General features: G+C 36.4%; 1 protein-coding gene across 2 annotated transcripts in view; it reads right to left on the reverse strand.

Annotated features, from left to right (window-relative positions):
- The window catches only part of MNAT1 (MNAT1 component of CDK activating kinase), a 201,712-nt gene that overhangs the window by 124,896 nt on the left and 54,552 nt on the right, over positions 1–22,264 (reverse strand). For both annotated transcript variants that reach the window (XM_008701291.2, XM_040641815.1), the window contains exons 2-4: positions 16,940–17,092; positions 14,906–14,979; positions 2,110–2,213 (exon numbers count right to left, since the gene is read on the reverse strand). In XM_008701291.2, the coding sequence (XP_008699513.1) occupies positions 2,110–2,213; positions 14,906–14,979; positions 16,940–17,092 (331 nt within the window). The remainder of the gene's footprint in view (positions 1–2,109; positions 2,214–14,905; positions 14,980–16,939; positions 17,093–22,264) is intronic.

The raw sequence follows: 22,264 nt of genomic DNA on the forward strand, positions 1-22,264 counted from the left end.
TTCCAGTTATGGAATGAATAAACTAAAAGATAAAAGGTACAGCATAGAGAATAAAGTCAGTGGTATTATAATAGTGTTGTATGGTGACAGAAGATAGCTACACTTGTGACGAGCATAGCATACTGCATACGCTTGTTGAATCACTATATTGTACACCTGAAACTCCTGTAACAATTTGTGTTAACTGTAGTTCAATTAAATAATAAATAAGAATAGAATAGAATAAATATTAAGCTAATCTTCACTAAGACTCTACTTGAACGTTAGATCATATTCAGTTTCTCCATGCTCACACTGATTGATGACAGTTACCAGCTCCATGAAACAAATAAGATCTCCTTAGCAGACAACTCAGTAATAGTTTCTCTACGTCAGAAATGGGTCGCTTTATGTGACTAATCATGCAAAAGACTTTTTTTCTTTTCTTCTTTGATATAACTTTGATGTTTTTAGAACAGGGAGACTTCAACATTCACAGAGACATGAAAAGCAAGTTGCTATCTTAAGATTAGTAAAAAGACATCAATCATGTTAAGTTAGTCCATGCTCCATGGGCCACAAGAGAGCTGGGCTCTACTCAGTGATACCACAGCTACTGATATATACCAACTAGCACCGTCTTAAAAAATGTGGTCCTATGTCTGTATGTTTATGCCAATACCAAATACCCAGGTCAGTATCATTAGAAGGTATAATATTCTGCACAGAATTAGTTAATAAATGTTAATGAATTACTGACCAAATCACTTAGTTAAAACATGGTGAGGTATTGGGGCGCCTGGGTGGCACAGCGGTTAAGCGTCTGCCTTCGGCTCAGGGCGTGATCCCGGCGTTATGGGATCGAGCCCCACATCAGGCTCCTCCGCTATGAGCCTGCTTCTTCCTCTCCCACTCCCCCCTGCTTGTGTTCCCTCTCTTGCTGGCTGTCTCTATCTGTGTTAAATAAATAAATAAATAACATCTTTTAAAAAAAAAAACATGGTGAGGTATTAAATATTAATAGAATAAAAAGAATAAAAGCAGTTCAAACATTCTCACTGAAATAAAGTATTTGTTTTATTCAATAACCTATCATTATAAAGTTTTCAGATAATTAGAAATTTCTGCCTTAAAATAAATAACCAGCCTGAAATTAGATTATTCTTTCAGAGCAACTCTCAGTACTTCCTAGCTTAAAATGCTAAATGAAAAAAGTATTCACTTGAAAGGAACATCCTTCCATTAACGAGTTAAATGGGGCTAATCAACAAGTTACCTAGGCATACCTATTTTGCATGTATTTTCTAATGTACCCAGAGAAGGCTACTGGGCAAAGAAAGTCATTTTTATGGCACCCTGATCCTCTCAGAAATGAGACACCTTTCTAGGGAAGTTAGGCTGGGTATGAACGGAACGAAAATGTAGTCAATTCCTTGAGAGCTTTCTGGCAAGGAAGAAGTACCTAAATGAAACACTCCTAAGACTATAAGGAGAAAGGGGCGCCTGGGTGGCACAGCGGTTAAGCATCTGCCTTCGGCTCAGGGCGTGATCCCGGCGTTCTGGGATCGAGCCCCACATCAGGCTCTTCCGCTATGAGCCTGCTTCTTCCTCTCCCACTCCCCCTGCTTGTGTTCCCTCTCTCGCTGGCTGTCTCTATCTCTGTCGAATAAATAAATAAAATCTTAAAAAAAAAAAAAAAAAGACTATAAGGAGAAAGTCCTTCTAAACACAAAATGAAAACACAAGGTATGTGATCCAGATATGACTTGTATCATTTTGACCAACAATCACAAATTCCTGATAAAGTACCTCAAAAATAAGTACCTCTGCTTTCCTCCAAAACTAGAAAGGCAAGTATTAAAGACACGACAGCTAAATTGTATAAGCTAAGACAAATCTCTGCATGCACACAATTGTTCCTTTATAGAATATATTTTAGTAATGCCATCAAAGTTGTTATAGCTACAGTGTGCCTCCTGTCTATGTGCCTATATACATATACAGTATTTCCAGTCTGGATTTCAGCTAATTCTTTGTAAATTTAACTCATTTTAGGAAAAGACAGCTTTTCAGGGATCATATGGAAGTATTAATTTCTAACACAAAAGAAGAAAATACTTAGCAACCAACCAGCTTTAACTTATTTTTCTGAATGACATCTTTGTTTTCCTTTTGGTACATCTCCATTTTCTTTTTGGTGTTGTCCAAATCCACATTGTTGGTCAAATTGAAAACTGCATCAGAAAGGAAACAATGACATGAAATATTGTTTTAATATAGATCTTGAGTAGATAATAAAAAAAATTCATCACAGTGACTTAATTCATCAGATTATTACTTACAGCTCTTTTTATGTCCTTTTACCTACTATCTATTTTAGAGGCTAATTCTAGTTCAGCAACTATGTTTTCAAAGCCAACTCTAAGACTGTCAGACTATCATGCAGAATACCTAAATCTCTGAATCACCCCAGAAAACCTAAGGTATATGCTTGCCATAATCATATTAGATTTGATTTTTATAGGCCCCAGTCTAACTTTAAAAGCATATAAAAGATTACTTAGATTTGTTAAGTAAAAAGAGCAAGTCTGGGATCTACTACACTGGTCAGAATCAATACTGAAAAGAATCTGTGCTCCACAAATAGAAAAATTATCCAAAAGAATAAAAAATTATTATATATTTGTATAATTTACAGCAAACAAAAACAAGTTTTAAGATTTTATTTATTTGAGAGAGAGAAAGGGGGAGAGAGAGAGAGAGAGCACAAGCAGGGGGAAGGGCAGAGGGAAAAGCTGACTCCCCACTGAGCAGGGAGCCTGACACAGGGCTCAATCCCAGGACCCTGGAATCACGACCCGAGCCGAAGGCAGACACTTAAAGAACTGAGCCACCCAAGCGTCCCCACAAAAATAAGTTTTATTCACATTCCAACGGTCTCCAACATGGCTGCACACAAGCCTGAATTATTTCCCATATAGTCTAGATCTAGAGTATGAAATAGAGCATAGCTTAACTAGGAATGTAAGGGATAAACTGGCACCCAAACTTAAGATAACTAAAATAATTTCATAATAAGAAGCCACTGAGGTATGTTCAAAAAAGTGATAAATTTTCAATGAGTTAGAATTTTTTATAATTTTTAATTAATTTTTTAATAATTTCATAATTTTTATAGAATTCCAACTCAAAATAATGCCTTACTCTAAGTTTACATCAGTCACCATGATACTCTGAATAACAACCAAAGCACCTCTTTTGGTATATACAAATTCATATTATAAAGTACCAACTAACCTATCCTGTTTGCATCAGCCTGTCTAAAGAAAAATCCACATCATTAAGACTCTTCTATTCCATAATTCAATTCAGACCTCGCTTGGCTTCTTCTGTAATCCTTGTCCATCCATTATCAGCCATTCTATCCCTTCTCCAATTACTTATCCTTACTTCTTGCTTGTCCTATGAACAGGTTTGATCTACCCTAAATAACTATGCTCTAAGCCATACTTTTACAAATTCCTTCCCCATCTCACTCCTTCCCTCAACAACCATCTCAAATAGTTCCTAGACTTTTTTCTTTTACTTGCTCTCCTTGCTTTTTTTATTTGAGTATAGTTGCCACACAATGTTACATTAGTTTCAGGTGTACAACATAGTGAGTCAGCAACTATAGGTTATGCTATGCTCACCACAAGTGTAGTTACCATCTGTTACCATACAACCCTATTACACACCACTGACTATATTCCCTATGCCATACCTTATATCCCTGTGACTTATTCATTCCATAACTCATAGCCTGTATCTCCTACTTCCCTTCACCCATGTAATGCATCCTCTCACCCCCTCCCCACTGGCAATGTTCAGTTTATTCTCTATATTTATAGGTCTGATTCTACTTTGGTTATTCATTTGTTTGTTTTTTAGATTACACATAAAAGTGAAATCATATGGTATGTCTTCTAAGGCAAGGGAAACAAAAGCCAAAATATACTATTGAGACTACATCAAAATAAAAAGCTTTTTGCACAGTGAAGAAAACCATCAACAAAACAAAAAGGCAACCCGCTGAATGAGAGAACATATCTGCAAATGATATATCTGATAAGGGGTTAATATATATAATTTACAAAGAACTGATACAACTCAACACCAAAAACACAAATAATCCAATTAAAAAGCAGAGGACCTGAATAAACAGTTTTCCAAAGAAGACAAAAAGTGGCCAACAAATACATGAAAAGATGCTCAATATCACTAACCATCAGGAAAATGCAAATCTACACCACAATGAGATATCACTTTACACCTGTAAGAATGGCTAAAATCAAAAAAGAGATAGCAAGTGTTGCCAAAGATGCAGAAAAAAATGAACCCTCATACACTGTTGGTGGGAATGTAAATTAATATAGTTAACTGCAGAAAACAATATGAAGGTTCTTCAAACAAGAAAAGGTAGAAATACCATATGATCCAAGTAATTTCACTACTAGGTATTTACCAAAGAAAACAAAAGCACTAATTCAAAAGGATATATGCACCCCTATGTTTACTGCAGCATCATTTACAATAGCCAAGATATGGAGGCAATTCACATGTCCATCAATAAAGAAATAACTAGAGAAGATGTGGTATATATACATACAATGGAATATTAGCCATGAAAAAGATGAGATCTTGGCACTTGCAACAACATGAACGGACCTGGAAAGTATTACACCAAGTAAAATAAGCCAGACAGACAAAATTAAATAGTTCCTAGATTTTGGGATTATAGAGGCTTATAAGAATTGAAAAGTAATATTGGGCGCCCAACATAGGGTTACCTATATTGTTGAATAAGGTATCAAACATACTCTAAAGACCAATCTCATCCATTATTTCATTTTTATCTCCTCAAAAGGCCAAAGGATTTCAGAATATCAACTTATCATAATCACTGTTAAAAATCCAGGCTCGCTTAGGTATGTAGAAAAAAACAAAAGCAGGGGCGCCTGGGTGGCACAGCGGTTAAGCGTCTGCCTTCAGCTCAGGGCGTGATCCCGGCGTTATGGGATCGAGCCCCACATCAGGCTCCTCCGCTATGAGCCTGCTTCTTCCTCTCCCACTCCCCCTGCTTGTGTTCCCTCTCTCGCTGGCTGTCTCTATCTCTGTCAAATAGATAAATAAAATCTTTAAAAAAAAAAAAAAAAGAAAAGAAAAAAGAAAAGCAATCATCAATTCTATTATATGCAATTTTAAAACTCTGGGAGAAATGAGAAATTGAGAAACAATAGCCCTCTAGCTACCTCTCCAGCTTTTTTACCACAAAGTAGAAAAGAAAATAGTAATAAGTGGTAAACCAGGGTATCTGGCTAGTATGAAATTCTAGGCATTCACCATAAATCGCACTCTGGCCCCAACACAAAACAAAGAAGGAAGCTCAAAACTAGCAACTGCCCTTAAAAAGTCAACTGTGATACACTTGTTAATGGAGTGTGATTCTGCTATCTTTGCCAATCACTCACACTTTACTCCTTATATTTAACAGGTGATCTATTGAGCCACCAAATCCAATAATCTTTTACAAACTCTACCATCCTCAGTATCTATACCCACTTAACAATAGGGATCACTTACTTTCCCTTAGGCACTTACTTCTCTTGACTAATTTAATACATTCTCCTGATCTGTGTCCTACTACTCCAACTACTCCTTCCTGTTTCCATCTCTGACTCTTCTTAGTCTCTAAGTAATCTGTATGGTTCTGGCTTTTGCCCTCTTTCCTACCCTCTCTATTTTTTGGGCAATCTCATCACTTCCCATAGTTTCAACCAAATAAATGCCAGGAAAAGCTGACACTATCTCAAAGTGCATTTCAGAAAGCCAAACACATAATTATCTCCAAACGTGTTCTTCCTTGTAAAACCTTTATCTGTTAATGATTACCATGCTAAGACACCAAGATTTAATACTTGATTCATTTGACCCACTCTCCTTTGCATTCTACAAGTAGCAGTAGCCAAATCCAACGATTCTACCACCAAAATCTCTTTAAAGCTGCCCTTATTCTCAAAGTGCCCTGACAATATACCAAGCCAGATCGTATTTCTCCCAGGATCATTTATAATAATCTCTGACTTAACTTCCTATCTCCAGGAAGGAGATGACCCTACACTCTAACCCAATCCATAATATACAATGCTGTCACACTAATATTTCTGAAGCACACCTCTAATTACCTTGCACCTCTACCATCCCATACACAGTCCTCTCATCCCTTCTGCCTTTCCCCCTTTTACTAGAAAAAATATCAAACCTTAGAATTCAGAACCCTTCACAATCTGGCTATAACTATTTTTCTCTCTTTTTAATAAAGACCTCTCTTGAAAGCAGTCTGCATTTCCCAAATGTCCCCTACATTTCCTGTTCCAGTTCCTTTGATCACACCATTCTGCCTAGAATGCCTGATCCCCATTCTTACTACTGAAATTAAACCCAATTTTTATTTTTTGAAAGAACATTTATTTATTTATTTATTTAAGATTTTATTTATTTATTTGACAGCGAGAGAGACAGCCAGCGAGAAAGGGAACACAAGCAGGGGGAGTGGGAGAGGAAGAAGCAGGCTCCCAGCGAGGAGCCCGAAGCGGGGCTCGATCCCACAACGCCAGGATCACGCCCTGAGCCGAAGGCAGACGTTTAATGACTGAGCCACCCAGGGGCCCCTAAACCCAATTTTTAAATGTCTACCCAAAAACTACCTTTTCTATGAAGTTCTCCCTGACATCCCTAACTAGAAAGAACTTCCCTCTCTTATAAATGTTGAAAACATTATTTACAGCTCATATAAAAATCTCTTTCTACTTCATATAATATGTATACACATACACAGCATTCTTTACTTACACTTTATCTTGCACTAAAAGACCATACAATCTCTGTATCATCCAGACATAAGGAAAAGAAGTGAGGAAAGGAGAATTCAATGATTATCTATTCCGTTCCCAACACTACGGTGCTGAGCATACAAAATATTTCCTATTTTCAAAGACTAAAGATCTCTCATTAGGGAGATCACCTCTAAACACATAAACTGAAGTAATAATACAGGACACTATATGATCAAGTGACAACAGGGAAGAACTGAAAGTATCCTTGCTTCATGAATTAAATAATGTCTAGCACTGTGCTAGTTGCTGAAGAAGTATTTATTAAAGGAATAAACTGTCCTTCCCTTTAATTGAATCAGCTACCAATTAACCCTACTAAAACAAATTTCTGATTATGTCATTCAGTCACTTAGTTCACTCATTGCTTCTGCAGCCACAATGCCTTGAAAAATGAAAATCCAATTTTATCTTACATTGCTTTTCCCTCTCTGTGAGTCCTGAAGAATCCTTGGAGCCTCTTCAAGAACCAATGGAAAGAAAGACTAAGCAATTCCAACCAGAGAGGCTTTGCTTCATTTGTTTGCTTGAAGTGATCTCTTCAAAATTTTGCTTGAAGAATACACTCTACACTGTGCGTTGTATCAAGTATCTACAAAAGTACGTATCACAGGCACCATGTCCAGCATCTGGCCTAATTATATCATGTAATCCTCCCAATTACCTTATGAGATAGGTACTTCTATTATTCACATTTTATAGATAAGGTTTAAAGACATTAAATAACTACATCCAAGTTATATAGCCAGTAAATGTTGTAACCAGGATTTTAACACAGGCTATCTGATTCTAAAGCCTGAACTTTTATCTACAACATTAGTTGTATTATTTCTCTCAATGCCTGAAAAACACTGGTAGCACAGTTCAGCTCTTCCTCTGCACCTGTACAGGCTCCGCACTTTCTACCTCCATACTTGTGATCATACTGCTCCCAGAGAACCCATATCTTAGAACCAACCTCAACCCAGAACTGTGGATATCCATATCTGGCCCACCCTTCTACATCCAGTTTAATCACCAGCTCTTCTTTATAACTCACTTTGCCGGTACAATCTCTCCATCCCTGAATGCCCACAATACATAGCTTAATATCATACTGGTGGCACTTATCCACTTTCTACCCCACAAAATTATTTTCGATGTACGTATCTATTTGACCTAATGTTCATTGAGGGCAGATTCTAGGTCTGATTCATCTTTATTATTCCCAACACTTCAATAAAAAATTTCCAGTACATACCCATTAAAATGACCAAAATCCAATACACTGACATAAAATGCTGACATGGATGTGGAGGAACAAGAACTCTCATTCACTGCANNNGGAATGCAAAACGACACAACACTTTGGAAGACATTTTGTTTCTTACAATATTAAACATACTCTTACCATTTTATCCAACAATCACACTCCTTGGTATTAATCCAAAGGAACTGAAAACTATGTCCACACAAAAACCTGTACACAAATGTTTATAGCAGCTTTATTCATAACTGTCAAGGCATGGAAGCAACCAAGATGTCCTTCAATAGGATAATGGATAAATTGTGGAACATCCAGACAATGAAATATTACTCAGCAATAAAACCAAATGAGCTATCAAATCATGCAAAGACAAGGAGGAACCATAAACACATATTATTGCTAAGTCAAAGAAGCCAATTTGAGAAGGCTACATACTATGATTCCAACTATGTGACCGTCTAAAAAAGGTAAATCTAAAAGACAGAAAAAGATCAATGGTTGCCAGAAATTAGGGGAGGAAGAGGGGCAAACAGGCAGAGCACGGAGGAATTTTAGGGCAGCGAAACTATTCTGTACAATACCATAATGGTGGATACATGTCATTATATATTTGTCCAAACCCATAAAATGTACAACATGAAGAGTAAACTCTCATATAAACTATGGTCTTTGAGCAATAATGATATGTCAATGTAGGCTCATTGATTATAACGAATTTACCACTCTGGTGGGGGGATGTTGATAGCAAGGAAGCCTGTGCATGTGTGGGGCAGGTGGTATATGGGAACTCCACTGAATTTTGCTATGACTCTAAAACTGCTCTAAAACATAAGGTCTATTTAAAAAAAAAAAAAAAAAAGGAACTTCCCATCTGGTAAAAGCTCAAGAAATACTTGTAGAATTACCACAAAAGGAAAAAATAAATAAACCAATGCTAATGTTTATAATTACCTTTATAATTACAGATTTAATTAAAATGATCTTTATAATTACACAATTGAATTCTACAGAACGGCAAAGCAAGCAGATATAAAGTACAGGGAAAAAATTATCTTGGTTTCTTTTGGTTATAAATCTGAGAAATAGAGGTAATCAAACTGATATCCTATACTGAACTCTAATAGAACATTTAGAACAGTTAAAGAAAAGTTTATCAGCAAGCTAGACAGTGTACTATCGATTTAAATTTTCTATTAAGTAGAACCCAGAATAGGTAAAATTGAATCCTAAGTGAAATTTAGCTGTATACAACTTTCTTTTATGCTTATTAAAAACTTTATAATCAATTCCAAGAAAACTAAAATAACCAATTTATTTCATTTCTTCATTTAGAAAGCCAAGGTAATAGCAATATAATAGATACAAATTTATAATCATAAATAATACAAATTGCTTCCTTTAAAAAGAAGAAAAAAAATAAAAGTTTTTTTAAAAAAGTAAAGTACTATTTTAAAAACTTTTCAGATGAAGCAAGTCTCATTCATGCCATAATGAATCAGGTTGGTATAACAGTCTTGAAGAAAAAAGAATACAAGATAATTTTCTGTAACAGTCATTTGCCCCCTTATCTGGTTGCTGGTTTAGCTCAGATGCTGACCTGCCTTTAGTCAAGTATTAAAAGGCAACAAAAACCCTATTGTATTTTCTGAAAGATTTAATGTTATTTAAGTACAATTTTGAAGTCTTTTTGACATCCAGAATTTATAATTAAAGCCCTTAGGACTTTCTCACCCTTTCAAAATAAGCATACCCTGAACCAAAAGAATAATCTATTTATTATGAAACTAAGAACAAACCTTTGAGATAATCCCTGGGGCCAAAAGGAACAAGAATTTTTATGTTTAGTTTGTCATAACCATAGAAAGGAGCCTATTGTTAATAGTATAAGAAAGTTCATCTTCATGTGTGCCCCTTCTATTGTAATTTTCATGCCATTATTCAAAATTACAGTATCTTAAAATTTTTATATTTGTGATGTTAAAAGGATTCAAAATGAAATTAATTTAACCAAATGACCAATCCCCAATTTATAAGTCCTTAAACATTGACTCCTTAGCCACCCTACCAACTCTATTCCTCTCATTTTAGGCCTAAGCATCTTCAATAGCACCCTTCAATCTTTATTATTGAGTTTGATCTTCTTTAACGTCCTCCAAAATATGGCCCCAATCTACTTATTTTTCTTTCATCTCCTACTATTTCCCCAGTTAGCACCCCATGTTCTAGACTCAGACTAGAGCTACTCTAAGACTAGCAAGCACTTTCATGGGCTCTGAGAGTCAGAAAAACCTATGTTCAAAATTTGGCTCCGTCATCTACTAACAATGTAATCCTGTGTACAATACTTAAGCTCCTTTTATTTCTTCTCCACATGCAAAGTAAGGGATAAAAATGCCTATCTCAGAGTTGTGAAAATTATGCGAGATAATGTGAATACAGCATAGTCTGGCACTTAACAGGTGCCCATTAAATTAACATTTTATACTTCTGATTAACACAGAGATAGCCAATACAGATATCACAGACATTGAATTAATCATCTTTGAAAGCATGAAAACACAAAGTAGATAGCTACTGAAACAAGATTTTAAAAGGAAGTTTTATTTATACCGTAACAATTAAAACAATGACACACAACTAAGTGGTGGAGCCACACCCTAACAAAACTTTAAAAGAGCTAAAACTAGTCTTTCCCTCATTGCTTCACTCTCCACCAAACAAAACAATAAAAAAATACTGCCTGTTCTCCAGCTTTTATTTTCTTGATTAATACCATACTACTGCTTAAGGTCCTCAATTTTAACTCATCCCTGCCTGCTCTTTCTACCTCACCCCCCAAATCAGTCCTTGAATATTCTGTCTAAAACATCCCCTTTATCTATTCTACCCCCCTACTACCTACTCGAAGCTCTCATTATTTCTCATCCAAATTGCTTTAATGGCCCCTTAAAAATGTTTCCCAGACTCAAGGATCTCCTGTCAATATTCCACATCGTTCCACACTATCCTGCTGGCTCACTATTGACCACAGAATAAAATCTTACCCTGACAGCCCAGCTTGCAAAGCTTTCATTAACCCAGGTCTAGTCTGTTTCTCAAGCCTCATTTCTAGTTATTCCCCATGTTCTACTTACCTGCAACATTACTTGCTCATTCTCCAACATATTCAATACCCTTATATCCCTGTAATTTTGTCTTCTGCTAGAAATATTCTTCCATCCTCTTCCCACCTAGTAAATTCCTATTCCATCTTTTAAGGTCAAATTCAAATATGACCTCTTCTCTGATCAAACTATACTTCCATTTTCCAATGCTGAATTGTTATCTTTATTCCCATAACACTTTATAAATGCCTATACTACTTTCACATTATATTACAGTTATTAGTTTACATAATTATTTCCCCCTTAAAGGCTGAACTTACTGAAGGCAAAGATCATGTATGTCCCGCAAGTAAAGCAGTTCACATAGAACAAATAATATTTGCTAAACTGAGCTGAAGTTCAGAAAATAAACTCTAAAGTCCAAGAGGCTAGACCCCAAACTTCATCAATACCTTCAAATACAGTCAGAACTGCTCTTTATCCAGCATGATCAAGATCAGTAGCTGATTACTTACAAAAGTCTGTTAAGGGAGAAAAACACACACACACACTCCTTAAATACTTTAACTTAAAACATATATAGTAAGTATACAGTCATTCTCTAACTTAATGACATATAGCCAATGTCTACTCTTTAGTTTATTTAATTGCTTCTTTCTTGTATAAACCATATTTGTCATCTATATTGTTCAGTTTCCATTTTCTAAAGTGGAGTAAGAACTTGAGAAGCAGAATCCTTCAGAAGGTGTGTCAACCATATAAACTACTTGATTAAATTACATAATTACAAGTATAAATAAATAAGAAGGCCTGGTTACCAGTGAAAACAACTCTCAGTATATAAATGAACTGGTGAGAGAAGTACAGAGATGTACTTGAGGACATCTTCTAATGAACAAGATTAATCATGTATTCATTATGCTTTGGGCTTCAATCAGTATATTTTATGGAAGAACTGGGAAATGTCGGTTACCCCAATGGGTCAATTAAGTGGAGGTAGGTTAAGAAAGCGTCGACATAACTGCAACTGAAGATAGTCCTTCATGAATATACATGATAGCAGAATCACTTTCAAATTAAATGCTCTAAGCCCCAGTTTTTTTTTTTTTTTTAAGGTTTTATTTATTTATTCATTCGACAGAGATAGAGACAGTCAGCAAGAGAGGGAACACAAGCAGGGGGAGTGGGAGAGGAAGAAGCAGGCTCATAGCAGAGGAGCCTGATGTGGGGCTCGATCCCAAAATGCTGGGATCACGCCCTGAGCCGAAGGCAGATGCTTAACCGCTGTGCCACCCAGGCGCCCCTAAGCCCCAGTTTTCTTATCTGGTAAGGAAAGGACTACATATGGTTATAACTGTAATAGCCAGACTTGCTCTTACCTGTCAATCCTGGCCCTGCTTCTGGACATAAACATGGTCTTACCTATGGGCCCCCAGTTCATATCTTCCAACTAATTCATTCCATAGAAAAAATATATATATTTAAAAATAATTGCTCAACCAGAACCTTATTCTAGAATCAAGATCCCCACCTCCCCACCTTCTTTGTCCATTGGTTTCTTTAGATTATCCATTCTACCTGCCTGCTTGGACTTGTAACCATGTATTATAACTCACTCTGTGACATCTATAATCTCCTTTCTCTTTATTGCCTGACCAGACTCTTAACTAATCGCATTGCCTTTAGAACAAAGGTGAGCTGGATTTCTTCCTGCCATTATTTCCAACTGCCTGTCCTATACTTAATATCTATGTACAGCCAGAGTTCTACATTTGCCCAGTTCTTACAGATTTCTTTTGGTCTATCTTCTCAGTCAATATCATAACTTTTCTACTTTGCCTTGTCACTCCCAATTCTACCACTTGTTCAACTAAACTCCAAGCCACTGATGGTTGCTAAGATTATATATAAAGTGCAATGAATACAATTAGAATGAAAAAACAATGGCTCCAAGGCACTAAAAGATCCCAGAAAAAGCTTAAGTTATATTCTGTACATGCTATTTGTTATGACATAACAAATGAACTTAGGCATTTTAGAAAAGTTTCTGTAACAGTTGAAATAAAAAGATTCTCTGGGTTTTTCTCAGTTAATAAAGAAGTTAAAGGCATTAGAATACTCCATTCTTCAAGAGTTTAAATTTTCTAAAAATTTTCCATACATAAACCTTCTAAAGAACGATCAATCTGTTATATTCATATTTTAAATACGAAATAACATAAGTACAAGCTTGTCTATCAGGTTTGAGACAAGAATAAAAAAGATGATTTGTTTAATTCTCTAAGTCTCATTCTTATTTTCACAGTCTGTAATTTTTGTATCATTTCCAAACCTATATTGAGTAATAATAATTATGGCAGCTATAAAAAAGCATTAATTTTTTAATTGATGTATAACAACATCCAGGCTTTTTAATATCTCTGAAATCTTATTTAAGAAACCAAAAATAATTCTTTATTTTGATGAACGTATGCTTTTTTTTTTTAAAGATTTTATTTATTTATTGGACAGAGAGAGACACAGAGAGAGAGGGAACACCAGCAGGGGGAGTGGGAGAGGGAGAAGCAGGCTTCCCACTGAGCAGGGAGCCTGATGCGGGGCTCAATCCCAGGACCCTGATATCATGACCTGAGCCGAAGGCAGACACTTAACGACTGAGCCACCCAGGAGCCCCTGAACATATCTCCTTTTGACTAATCACAAAAGAAAGAAAAGGCACTAAGATTACTCTAACCTCTGATTCTAGAATAATACTGAATAAAAGAATGCCATTTCAAGAGTCAACTGCTTCAAATTATTTTCAAACTACTGTATGCACAGAGACATAAATGATAAACAACATATGGCTTTAGTCACCATAGATAGATAATAGAAATCCTATTTTTAAAAAATCTGTGTACTTCTTCCTTGTGTTGACTCTAATACCTCCTCAACATATAGATGATATATACAGATACAGCCTTTCTTCCCAGCTATAAACTGATACTAGTGCGGCGCCTGGGTGGCTCAGTCGGTTAAGTGTCTGCCTTCAGCTCAGGTCATGATCCCGGGGTCCTAGGATCGAGCCCCATGTCAGGCTCTCTGCTTAGCAGACAGCCTACTTCTTCCTCTCTCTCTGCCACTCACCCACTTGTGCTCTCTCTCTCTCAAATAAATAAATAAAATCTTGGGGGAAAAAAAAGTGATACTATTTTTCCTGAGACAAAATGTTTATTACTTAAGTATGTCCTTTACTTAAGTATGGCTTCAATTTAAACATGATTAAAGTACAACAGAAAGTAAATAGGTAAAGCAACAACCATCACAACAAAACTTATTAGAGATTTTATGTGAGATGTTTATCTTTTAGGCATCTAAAAGATAAAAGAGGGGCGCCTGGGTGGCTCAGTCGTTAAAGCGTCTGCCTTCGGCTCAGGGCGTGATCCCGGCGTTCCGGGATCGAGCCCCACATCAGGCTCCTCCACTGGGAGCCTGCTTCTTCCTCTCTCACTCCCCTGCTGTGTTCCCTCTCTCGCTGGCTGTCTCTCTGTCACATAAATAAATAAAATCTTTAAAAAAAAAAAAATAATAAAATAAAAATAAATAAATAAAAGATAAAAGAACACAGGGTATCACACCAAAAGTACAAGCATCAAAAAACATACCAATTTCTTCCACTTCTTCCAGGAAATCATTATATTCTCTCAGACTAGGAAAGTCTTCTTCTCTTTTATTGTATCTTTAATAGAAGAAAAAATTCAACATATTACACATCTCTTGCTTTCAATATTATCTAATTGGTTTGCTGCTTCTTACATATTTTATTCATGATACATAGAAAAGGATTGCTTATTGCTTACTGTGTAGAACACTTTTCTTGACACCATGACCAAGAATGTTGTTCTTAAATTCTTATGATTACAGAGAAGGAACAGAATCAAGAGAGAATGATAAAATATTTTAAATCCTTCTAAAACTTAAGGAAAAGAAAGAAAAAGAAATTAGGAGCCTGATTTACTTCTTATAAATAGAGCTGATAATTTTCAGAAAGCTAAAACTTAATTCAAAAATCACCTTCCTATTTTTCATGACAATTATAGTCTAAAGAATAATAGATCAGGAAATTCTACAAATATTATAATGTCCCTATGAAGTATTTAAAAACTACAGGGATCAATAAAAATAAATAAATAAATAAATATAAAAGAGACTCTGGGGGGCCTGGGTGGCTCAGTTGGTTAAGCGCCTGCCTTCGGCTCAGGTCCTGCAACAGGCTCCCTGCTCAGCAGGGATTCAGCTTCTCTCTCTACCTCACCCCCTGCTTGTGCTCTCCCTCTCTCAGCTCTCTCTCTCAAATAAATAAATAAAATCTTTAAGAAAAATAAAATAAAAATAAAAGAGACTATCTCCCAGAAACAATAAAAATAATAAAAGAGCAGCCTGCGACATTGATAAAATAACACAGGTTAAGTACCTAGAAAGATGCTAAAACACTGGTGACCTAGGGGGGACCTGGGTGGTGTAGTCAGTTGGGGGTCCAGCTCTTGCTTTTGGCTCAGGTCACAATCTCAGGGTTGTGAGATCAAGCCCCACATCAGGCTCCGCACTGAGCACAGAGTTGCTTGAGATTTTTCTCTCCCTCTCCTTGCTCCTCCCACTTCTGCTCTCACTCTTTTGCTCTCTCACTCTCTCTCTAAAATAAACAAATCTTTAAAACAGTGGTGACTTAGGTTGAAACATATACCACCAAAAAATATAATAATAAAAATAATAAAAATAAATTAAACTTACATATTAATTTGTTAAACTTCAAAAACAATAAGGTGACTTTTAATAAAAGGACAGATAAAATAAAACCTAAAACTATCCACAAAGAGTAAAAACTAGGGGCACCTGGGTGGCTCAGTCGGTTAAGCATCTGCCTTTAGCTCAGGTCACGATCGCAGGATCCTGGGATCAAGACCCATGTTGGGCTCCCTGCTCAGCGGGGAGTCTGCTTCTCCCTTTCCCTCTACTTCTCTCCCTACTTGTGTGCTCTCTCTCCCTCATTCTCTCTCTCAAATAAATAAAATATTTAAAAAAAAGTAAAAACTAAATTATAAATGAAAAAGATAATATTAAAAATAAATATATTATGTACACAGATATATATGAAAATAAATTATAGCTAACACATTATTTTCTCTAACAGACTTCAAATCTCAAATGATACAGGCCCCACCTGATATCAGTGACCCACACCCACACTCAGTCACTAACTTCATAATATTCTTCTCAATTTATAATCACATAGTTGTTTAGTTTGCCTGTTTTATTATCTAACTCCATGCTATCCTATACTATTATACTGTAAGCCTTATGAGGGCAAGTTTCATAGCTATTTCACTCATTTCATACCTAGTGCCTAATATGCATAACACAGCGTATGCACACAGTAGGTACTCAATATATATTTAACTAAATTAAAAAATAATAAACAAATTGTAAAGCTATCAATCAAAATGATCTACTCTTCTCTAACAAAGGCTAGATATTCTCTAAGTACTTAATAAATTTCTGTTGAACAAATCCATAGACGAATTTATATTTATTCACTTGCCAAACTGTCCGTATTTCCATCAGTAAATATTTATAGCAATTATTGAAATAATACTTAAAGTCCTCTTTGTATACTGAATCATTCAAACAATTATAGTTACATTTTTAGGACTTTTTTCCGAATCTCAACCTCCTTGTCCACAGTAGGATCTTCAAAGAGTTGTACCCTGAAGTTGCTCTTTCTAAGTGGAGTACCACACTCAGGACAGTTTCCAGCTCCTCTCATAAACAGTAAATCCACACAACTTTCACACCTGTAAGGAGAAAATACAAGGTAATTAAGCCAATACTCAAATCCACAACAGTTTTGTATATAGTTTACCTTTTTTTGTTGTTTTGGTGGTTTTTTTGTTTAGGTGTGTTTTTCTGGCAGGGAAGCAGAGAAAGAAAAATTAATCATTGCTACTTAAAAATCTCACACACACACAAAAACTTTTAGATAATATTTATTTTCATTTGGAGCTTACTTTTTAGACATAGGTATCCCAAGGGATACCAGTTTCATTTTACAAATTAAACAAATTTACAAATTAAAACTAATTGAGTCAGGGGCTAGGCAGATTCAGAGCTAGCAGGATAGGGAAAAGTCAAAGAGGCATGTAAAAGAATGGTCTATGGTCACCTTCATTCTCAGTCAGTAACACTCTTAGACCTAGGCAAGAAAAGCCTCTACCAAAGGCCTACACTTCAAAGTGCTCTGCATACCACAATCACTAAAACAAAGATTTTTTTTCCTCTTTCAGCCTTATAAGGAAGTTGTGGTGTATTGTCTTTTTTTCCCCCAAAACTTCAATAAGCAACTGAGCAAATGGGAATTACAAGGGAGAGGTGCTAGCTGAAAGAGGTCTTAGCTGCCCCCGCCCTGCCCCAGGCCAAAGGAGAAGGAACTGATGGTACCCCAGTATCTATGAAGAAAGGAGAAAAATCACCACAGCTTCTGCCCTGAGAACTCATAGAAGGAATGGTTTCTCATAAAAGCTTTAATCAGTTAAAGTTGGCTGTCCTAAATCCACCAGGACTGCCTAGGAAAGCCACGTTTCCCAGATACCTGCATTCCCTCCTCTCTTCTTGGGAAGTGCAATTTGGGGAAGAGTTTAGAATTTCCTGAAAGTCTTGAGTTGGAAAAACAAGGATCTAGAGAGGGTAACTCTCCATACTGGATTCCTAGGGACTTGACAGGATCAGTTCACACTGTTTTTGATGGGTCCAGGCTCAACTCAACCATGGATATCTTAGTAGCAAGATATCCATGTTACTAATCAAACTAACAAGTAGAAAGGCTGGCTATAAAAAAACAACAGTTCCTTTAGCCTCTGGGTCTTGAAGATGTAGTCCTGGGAAGTAAGTGGACAGCATGGGAACTCGAGACTGTACCAACGGTGTAGCTTGATTCTTTTTTTTTTTTTTTTTTAAAGATTTTATTTATTTATTCGACAGAGATAGAGACAGCCAGCGAGAGAGGGAACACAAGCAGGGGGAGTGGGAGAGGAAGAAGCAGGCTCACAGCAGAGGAGCCTGATGTGGGGCTCGATCCCACAACGCCGGGATCACGCCCTGAGCCGAAGGCAGACGCTTAACCGCTGTGCCACCCAGGCGCCCCTGATTCTTAACTAATATTCAAACATTTTGATATACAGTCCTCCAGCTGTAATCTTGCCCAACTCCACATGTGTTACAGCTACACCAGCCCTAATCACTCCTGTCTTAGCATTATCTGAAATTACGTTTTTAAGATTTTATTTATTTATTTACTTACTTACTTATCCATTCATGAGAAAAAGAGAGGGAGAAGTAGGCTTCCCACAGAGCAGGGAACCCAAAGGGGAACTCGATCCCAGGACCCCAGGATCATGACCTGAGCCGAAGGCAGACACTTAACCAACTGAGCCACCCAGGCGCCCTGAAATTATTTATGTGTTGATTTTCTATAACCTCTATGAAGATGGAGGATGTGTTTACATTTCATGAGAGCAGGAATCTGGCCTACCTGTTCTCTATCTCCAGTGCCTGACAGATAGTAAGTACTCAAAAAACTATACATACTAAAAAAATGAATATAAGACAGGAAAAGAGAAAATCTAATGAATGAAGGGAACATTTATTTCTTCCAGGTACGTACTTGACTTGTTGAATAAGCTAAATGAGAAGAATGACACAGGGAAATAAGAACTCTTAAAGTTGGTTATTAGTAAAATAACATTGACCTTTGCATATTTCTATCTTAACAGTGCCATCAAATATTAGAAAGAAAAAAAAATTCCTAAGAGAATACAGATCACAGTTGTCATTATCAAGATCAACAAAACCCCAGAAAATTCACTGTAGGATTCGGAAGATTGGAAGTGGTGCATTTCCCCTGATCTTTATAGTTAGAGAAAATGAAATCTAACTACAGAAGTTGAAAATGAGCACACTTTAAAACTACACCGACTAGAGGTGCCTGCGTGGCTCAGTCAGTTGAGCCTCTGACTCTTGGTTTCAGGTCAGGTCATGATCTCAGGGTCATGGGATTGAGCCCTGGGCTGGGCTCTGCACTGAGCCAGAGTCAGCTTGGGATTCTCTCTCTCCTCTCCTCTGTCCCTCCCACTCATGCTCTCTCTCTAGAATAAATAAATAAATCATTTTAAAAATTAAATAAATAAAACAAAACTATACTGACTAAAGATATTTATAAGCAAGGAGCCATCTAAAACACTCAAAAATATCAAACCACAAATAATAATATTCTAAATTTCAAGGTCTTGGATAGTAGACTCAGTTGATAATTCACTTAGTAAGGTAATACAGTTGTTAACCTGTCAGTTAAGCTGAGTCATGACCTCCAGGTCCTGGGATCCAGCCCCACATTAGGCTTCCTACTCAGCAGGGAGTCTGCTTCTCTCTCTCTCTCTCTCTCTCTCTCTGCCCTCCCCATCACTCCTTCTGTCTCTCCCTCTCTCTCTCTCTCAAATAAATCTTTAAAATTTTTTTTAAAAAACAAGGTAATACAGAACACTTAAATATTTCTAAAAGTTATACTGTATATTTGATATATTATTTGCTTCCACAATCAGTTCTATATCTCTTTTTAAAAATCTGCTTTAAATCATAAGAATTTCAACAGTATTTAAGCATTTTTTAAATAATTTATTTTCCTATACAACTTTTTCCCTTTCTGACTTTATCTGCTATAAGAACAAAAAACTCTTTTCTTAGAGCTCAAATATATAAGCACGCAGAGAAAAAAATTTAAAGCTCTACTTCGTTCTATTCTCCATCTCGCCTCCCACAAGGAACATACTACTTTTAGAGTTTATGTGACCAATGTTTTTCTACATATTTATAAAATACATATTTACAAAGTATTTACATAAAAATTAGTTATATAAAAAAATAACAAAAGAAAAAGTTAATAATTGCTGGTTCATTGCATCCAGCAACAGAGCAACCAAAATAGCAGTATATGGACAATCTCTGGCCTCCAAGAGTGCAAGAAAGTTTTTCATACAAAATCTTAATATTTTCCGGAGCACAGGAAAATTTGCTGGAAGAACCCAAATCCTTAGTCATTACCCACTCCCAAAGATATCATTACGATTTTCTCTTGTTTTTAAAAACCAGAATGGTGCCCACCTTCTTCTCACTCTAAACAACTTATTTTTAGATTGTTTTCTTATATCAATATTTAACTGCTTATATTCCTTTGTCAAGATTTTTTGACTGACTTGCTTTACTTTTTCAAAAGGAATTATATTTCATGCAGAATTTCAATACCTAAAATAGATTAAAACAGATTAATAAATAGATTAAAATAGATTAACTGACTTAGAAAAGGTAAATAATCACAAATTTTGTATTTAAAGACTTTCTTTGAAGTAATCCACTTTTATCAGGACTTTTCATTCTTCTTTAGCTCACTGGCTTCCTGAAACAACTCAAAACAGAAGTCTGCGGTCTTGAGGTGCTCAGTTTAGAGTCTGCCTTCAGCTCAGGTCAGGATCCCAGGGTCCTGGGATAGAGCCCCACATGAGGCTCCCTGCTCAGCAGGGAGTCCGCTTCTCCCTCTCTTTCTGACAGGCCCACTACTCCCGTTCCCTCATGTACATGCACTCTCTCTCAAATAAATGAAGTAAATTAAATTAAAAGAAGTCTATGGTTTTGAAAGATAAACAAGTAATAACTTTTTTATATAATTTTTATTTTGTTATATTAGTCACCATACAGTACATCCCCAGTTTTTGATGCAATGTTCCATGATTCATTATTTGCGTATAACACCCAGTGCACCATGCAATATGTGCCCTCTTTAATACCCATCACCAGCCTATCCCAATTCCCCACTCCCCTCTCCCCTCTGAAGCCCTCACTTTGTTTCCCAGAGTCCAAAGTCTCCTCATGGTTCAATCCCCCTTCTGTTTACCCCCCCTTCATTCTTCCCTTCCTTCTCCTACCCATCTTCCTACTTCTTATGTTCCATAAATTAGTGAAACCATATGATAATTGTCTTTCTCTGCTTGACTTATTTCACTTAGCATAATCTCCTCCAGTCCCATCCATGTTGCTGCAAATGTTGCGTAATCGTTCTTTCTGATGGCTGAATAATATTCCATTTAATATATGGACCTGTTGAAGAAAAATTTTTCCCAGGACGCCTGAGTGGCTCAGTTGCTTAATCGTCTGGTCTGCCTTCAGCTCAGGTCAAAATCCCAGGGTCCTGGCATCAAGTCCCGCCCCGGGCTCCTTGCTCAGCAGGGAGCCTGCTTCTCTCTCTGCCTGCCACTCCCCTTCCTTGTGCTCACTCTCTCTCCAACAAAGAAAAAAAAAATCTTAAAAAAAGATTTTCTCTATAATAAATTATTCCTTAAAGCCATGTGTACTGAACTCTATAGGGTAGGAGCTAGGTATTATTAAGGTAATATTTTCTCTCAAAATACACTGCCTAACTTTTCTAAGACCTGTAAATAACTTTTCTGTAACCTAAGGTTACATTGGTATGTATCATTTTATACCTAAAAGGGAATTCATAATCTACTCCAAAGCTTGAGGAAAAAAACTACTGCATCACAGTGCTTCGAGATATCAAGCAAAGAATTCATCCATAAAAATAGAAGGGATGGCCTGGAACTGCAAGTGTTAAAACATTATAGACTTTGGGGAATAAAATTTACTCTCAAAATTAAAAAGAAAGAAATTATGTAAACCCATTTTTCCACTGCCTTAGAACTCAAAATTAATAACTATTCAATCTTCTGTTGGCTATTACCATTTAGCATGGCAATTTACAACTAACAAGCAAATAATATAATGCACAAATTCAAATATTATGTTTAAGTCCATTTTGAGCCAGAAAAATAGAGCTATATACAGGGGAAAAGGAAAGAGCTAGTAATTTAGTACAGCTGTGCCAAGAAAACATGAGCCCCCACCCCTTGCAACAAAAAGTGGAT

This window comes from Ursus maritimus, unplaced genomic scaffold, assembly GCF_017311325.1.
Source record: "Ursus maritimus isolate PB19 unplaced genomic scaffold, ASM1731132v1 scaffold_25, whole genome shotgun sequence".
Classification (NCBI taxonomy): domain Eukaryota; kingdom Metazoa; phylum Chordata; class Mammalia; order Carnivora; family Ursidae; genus Ursus; species Ursus maritimus.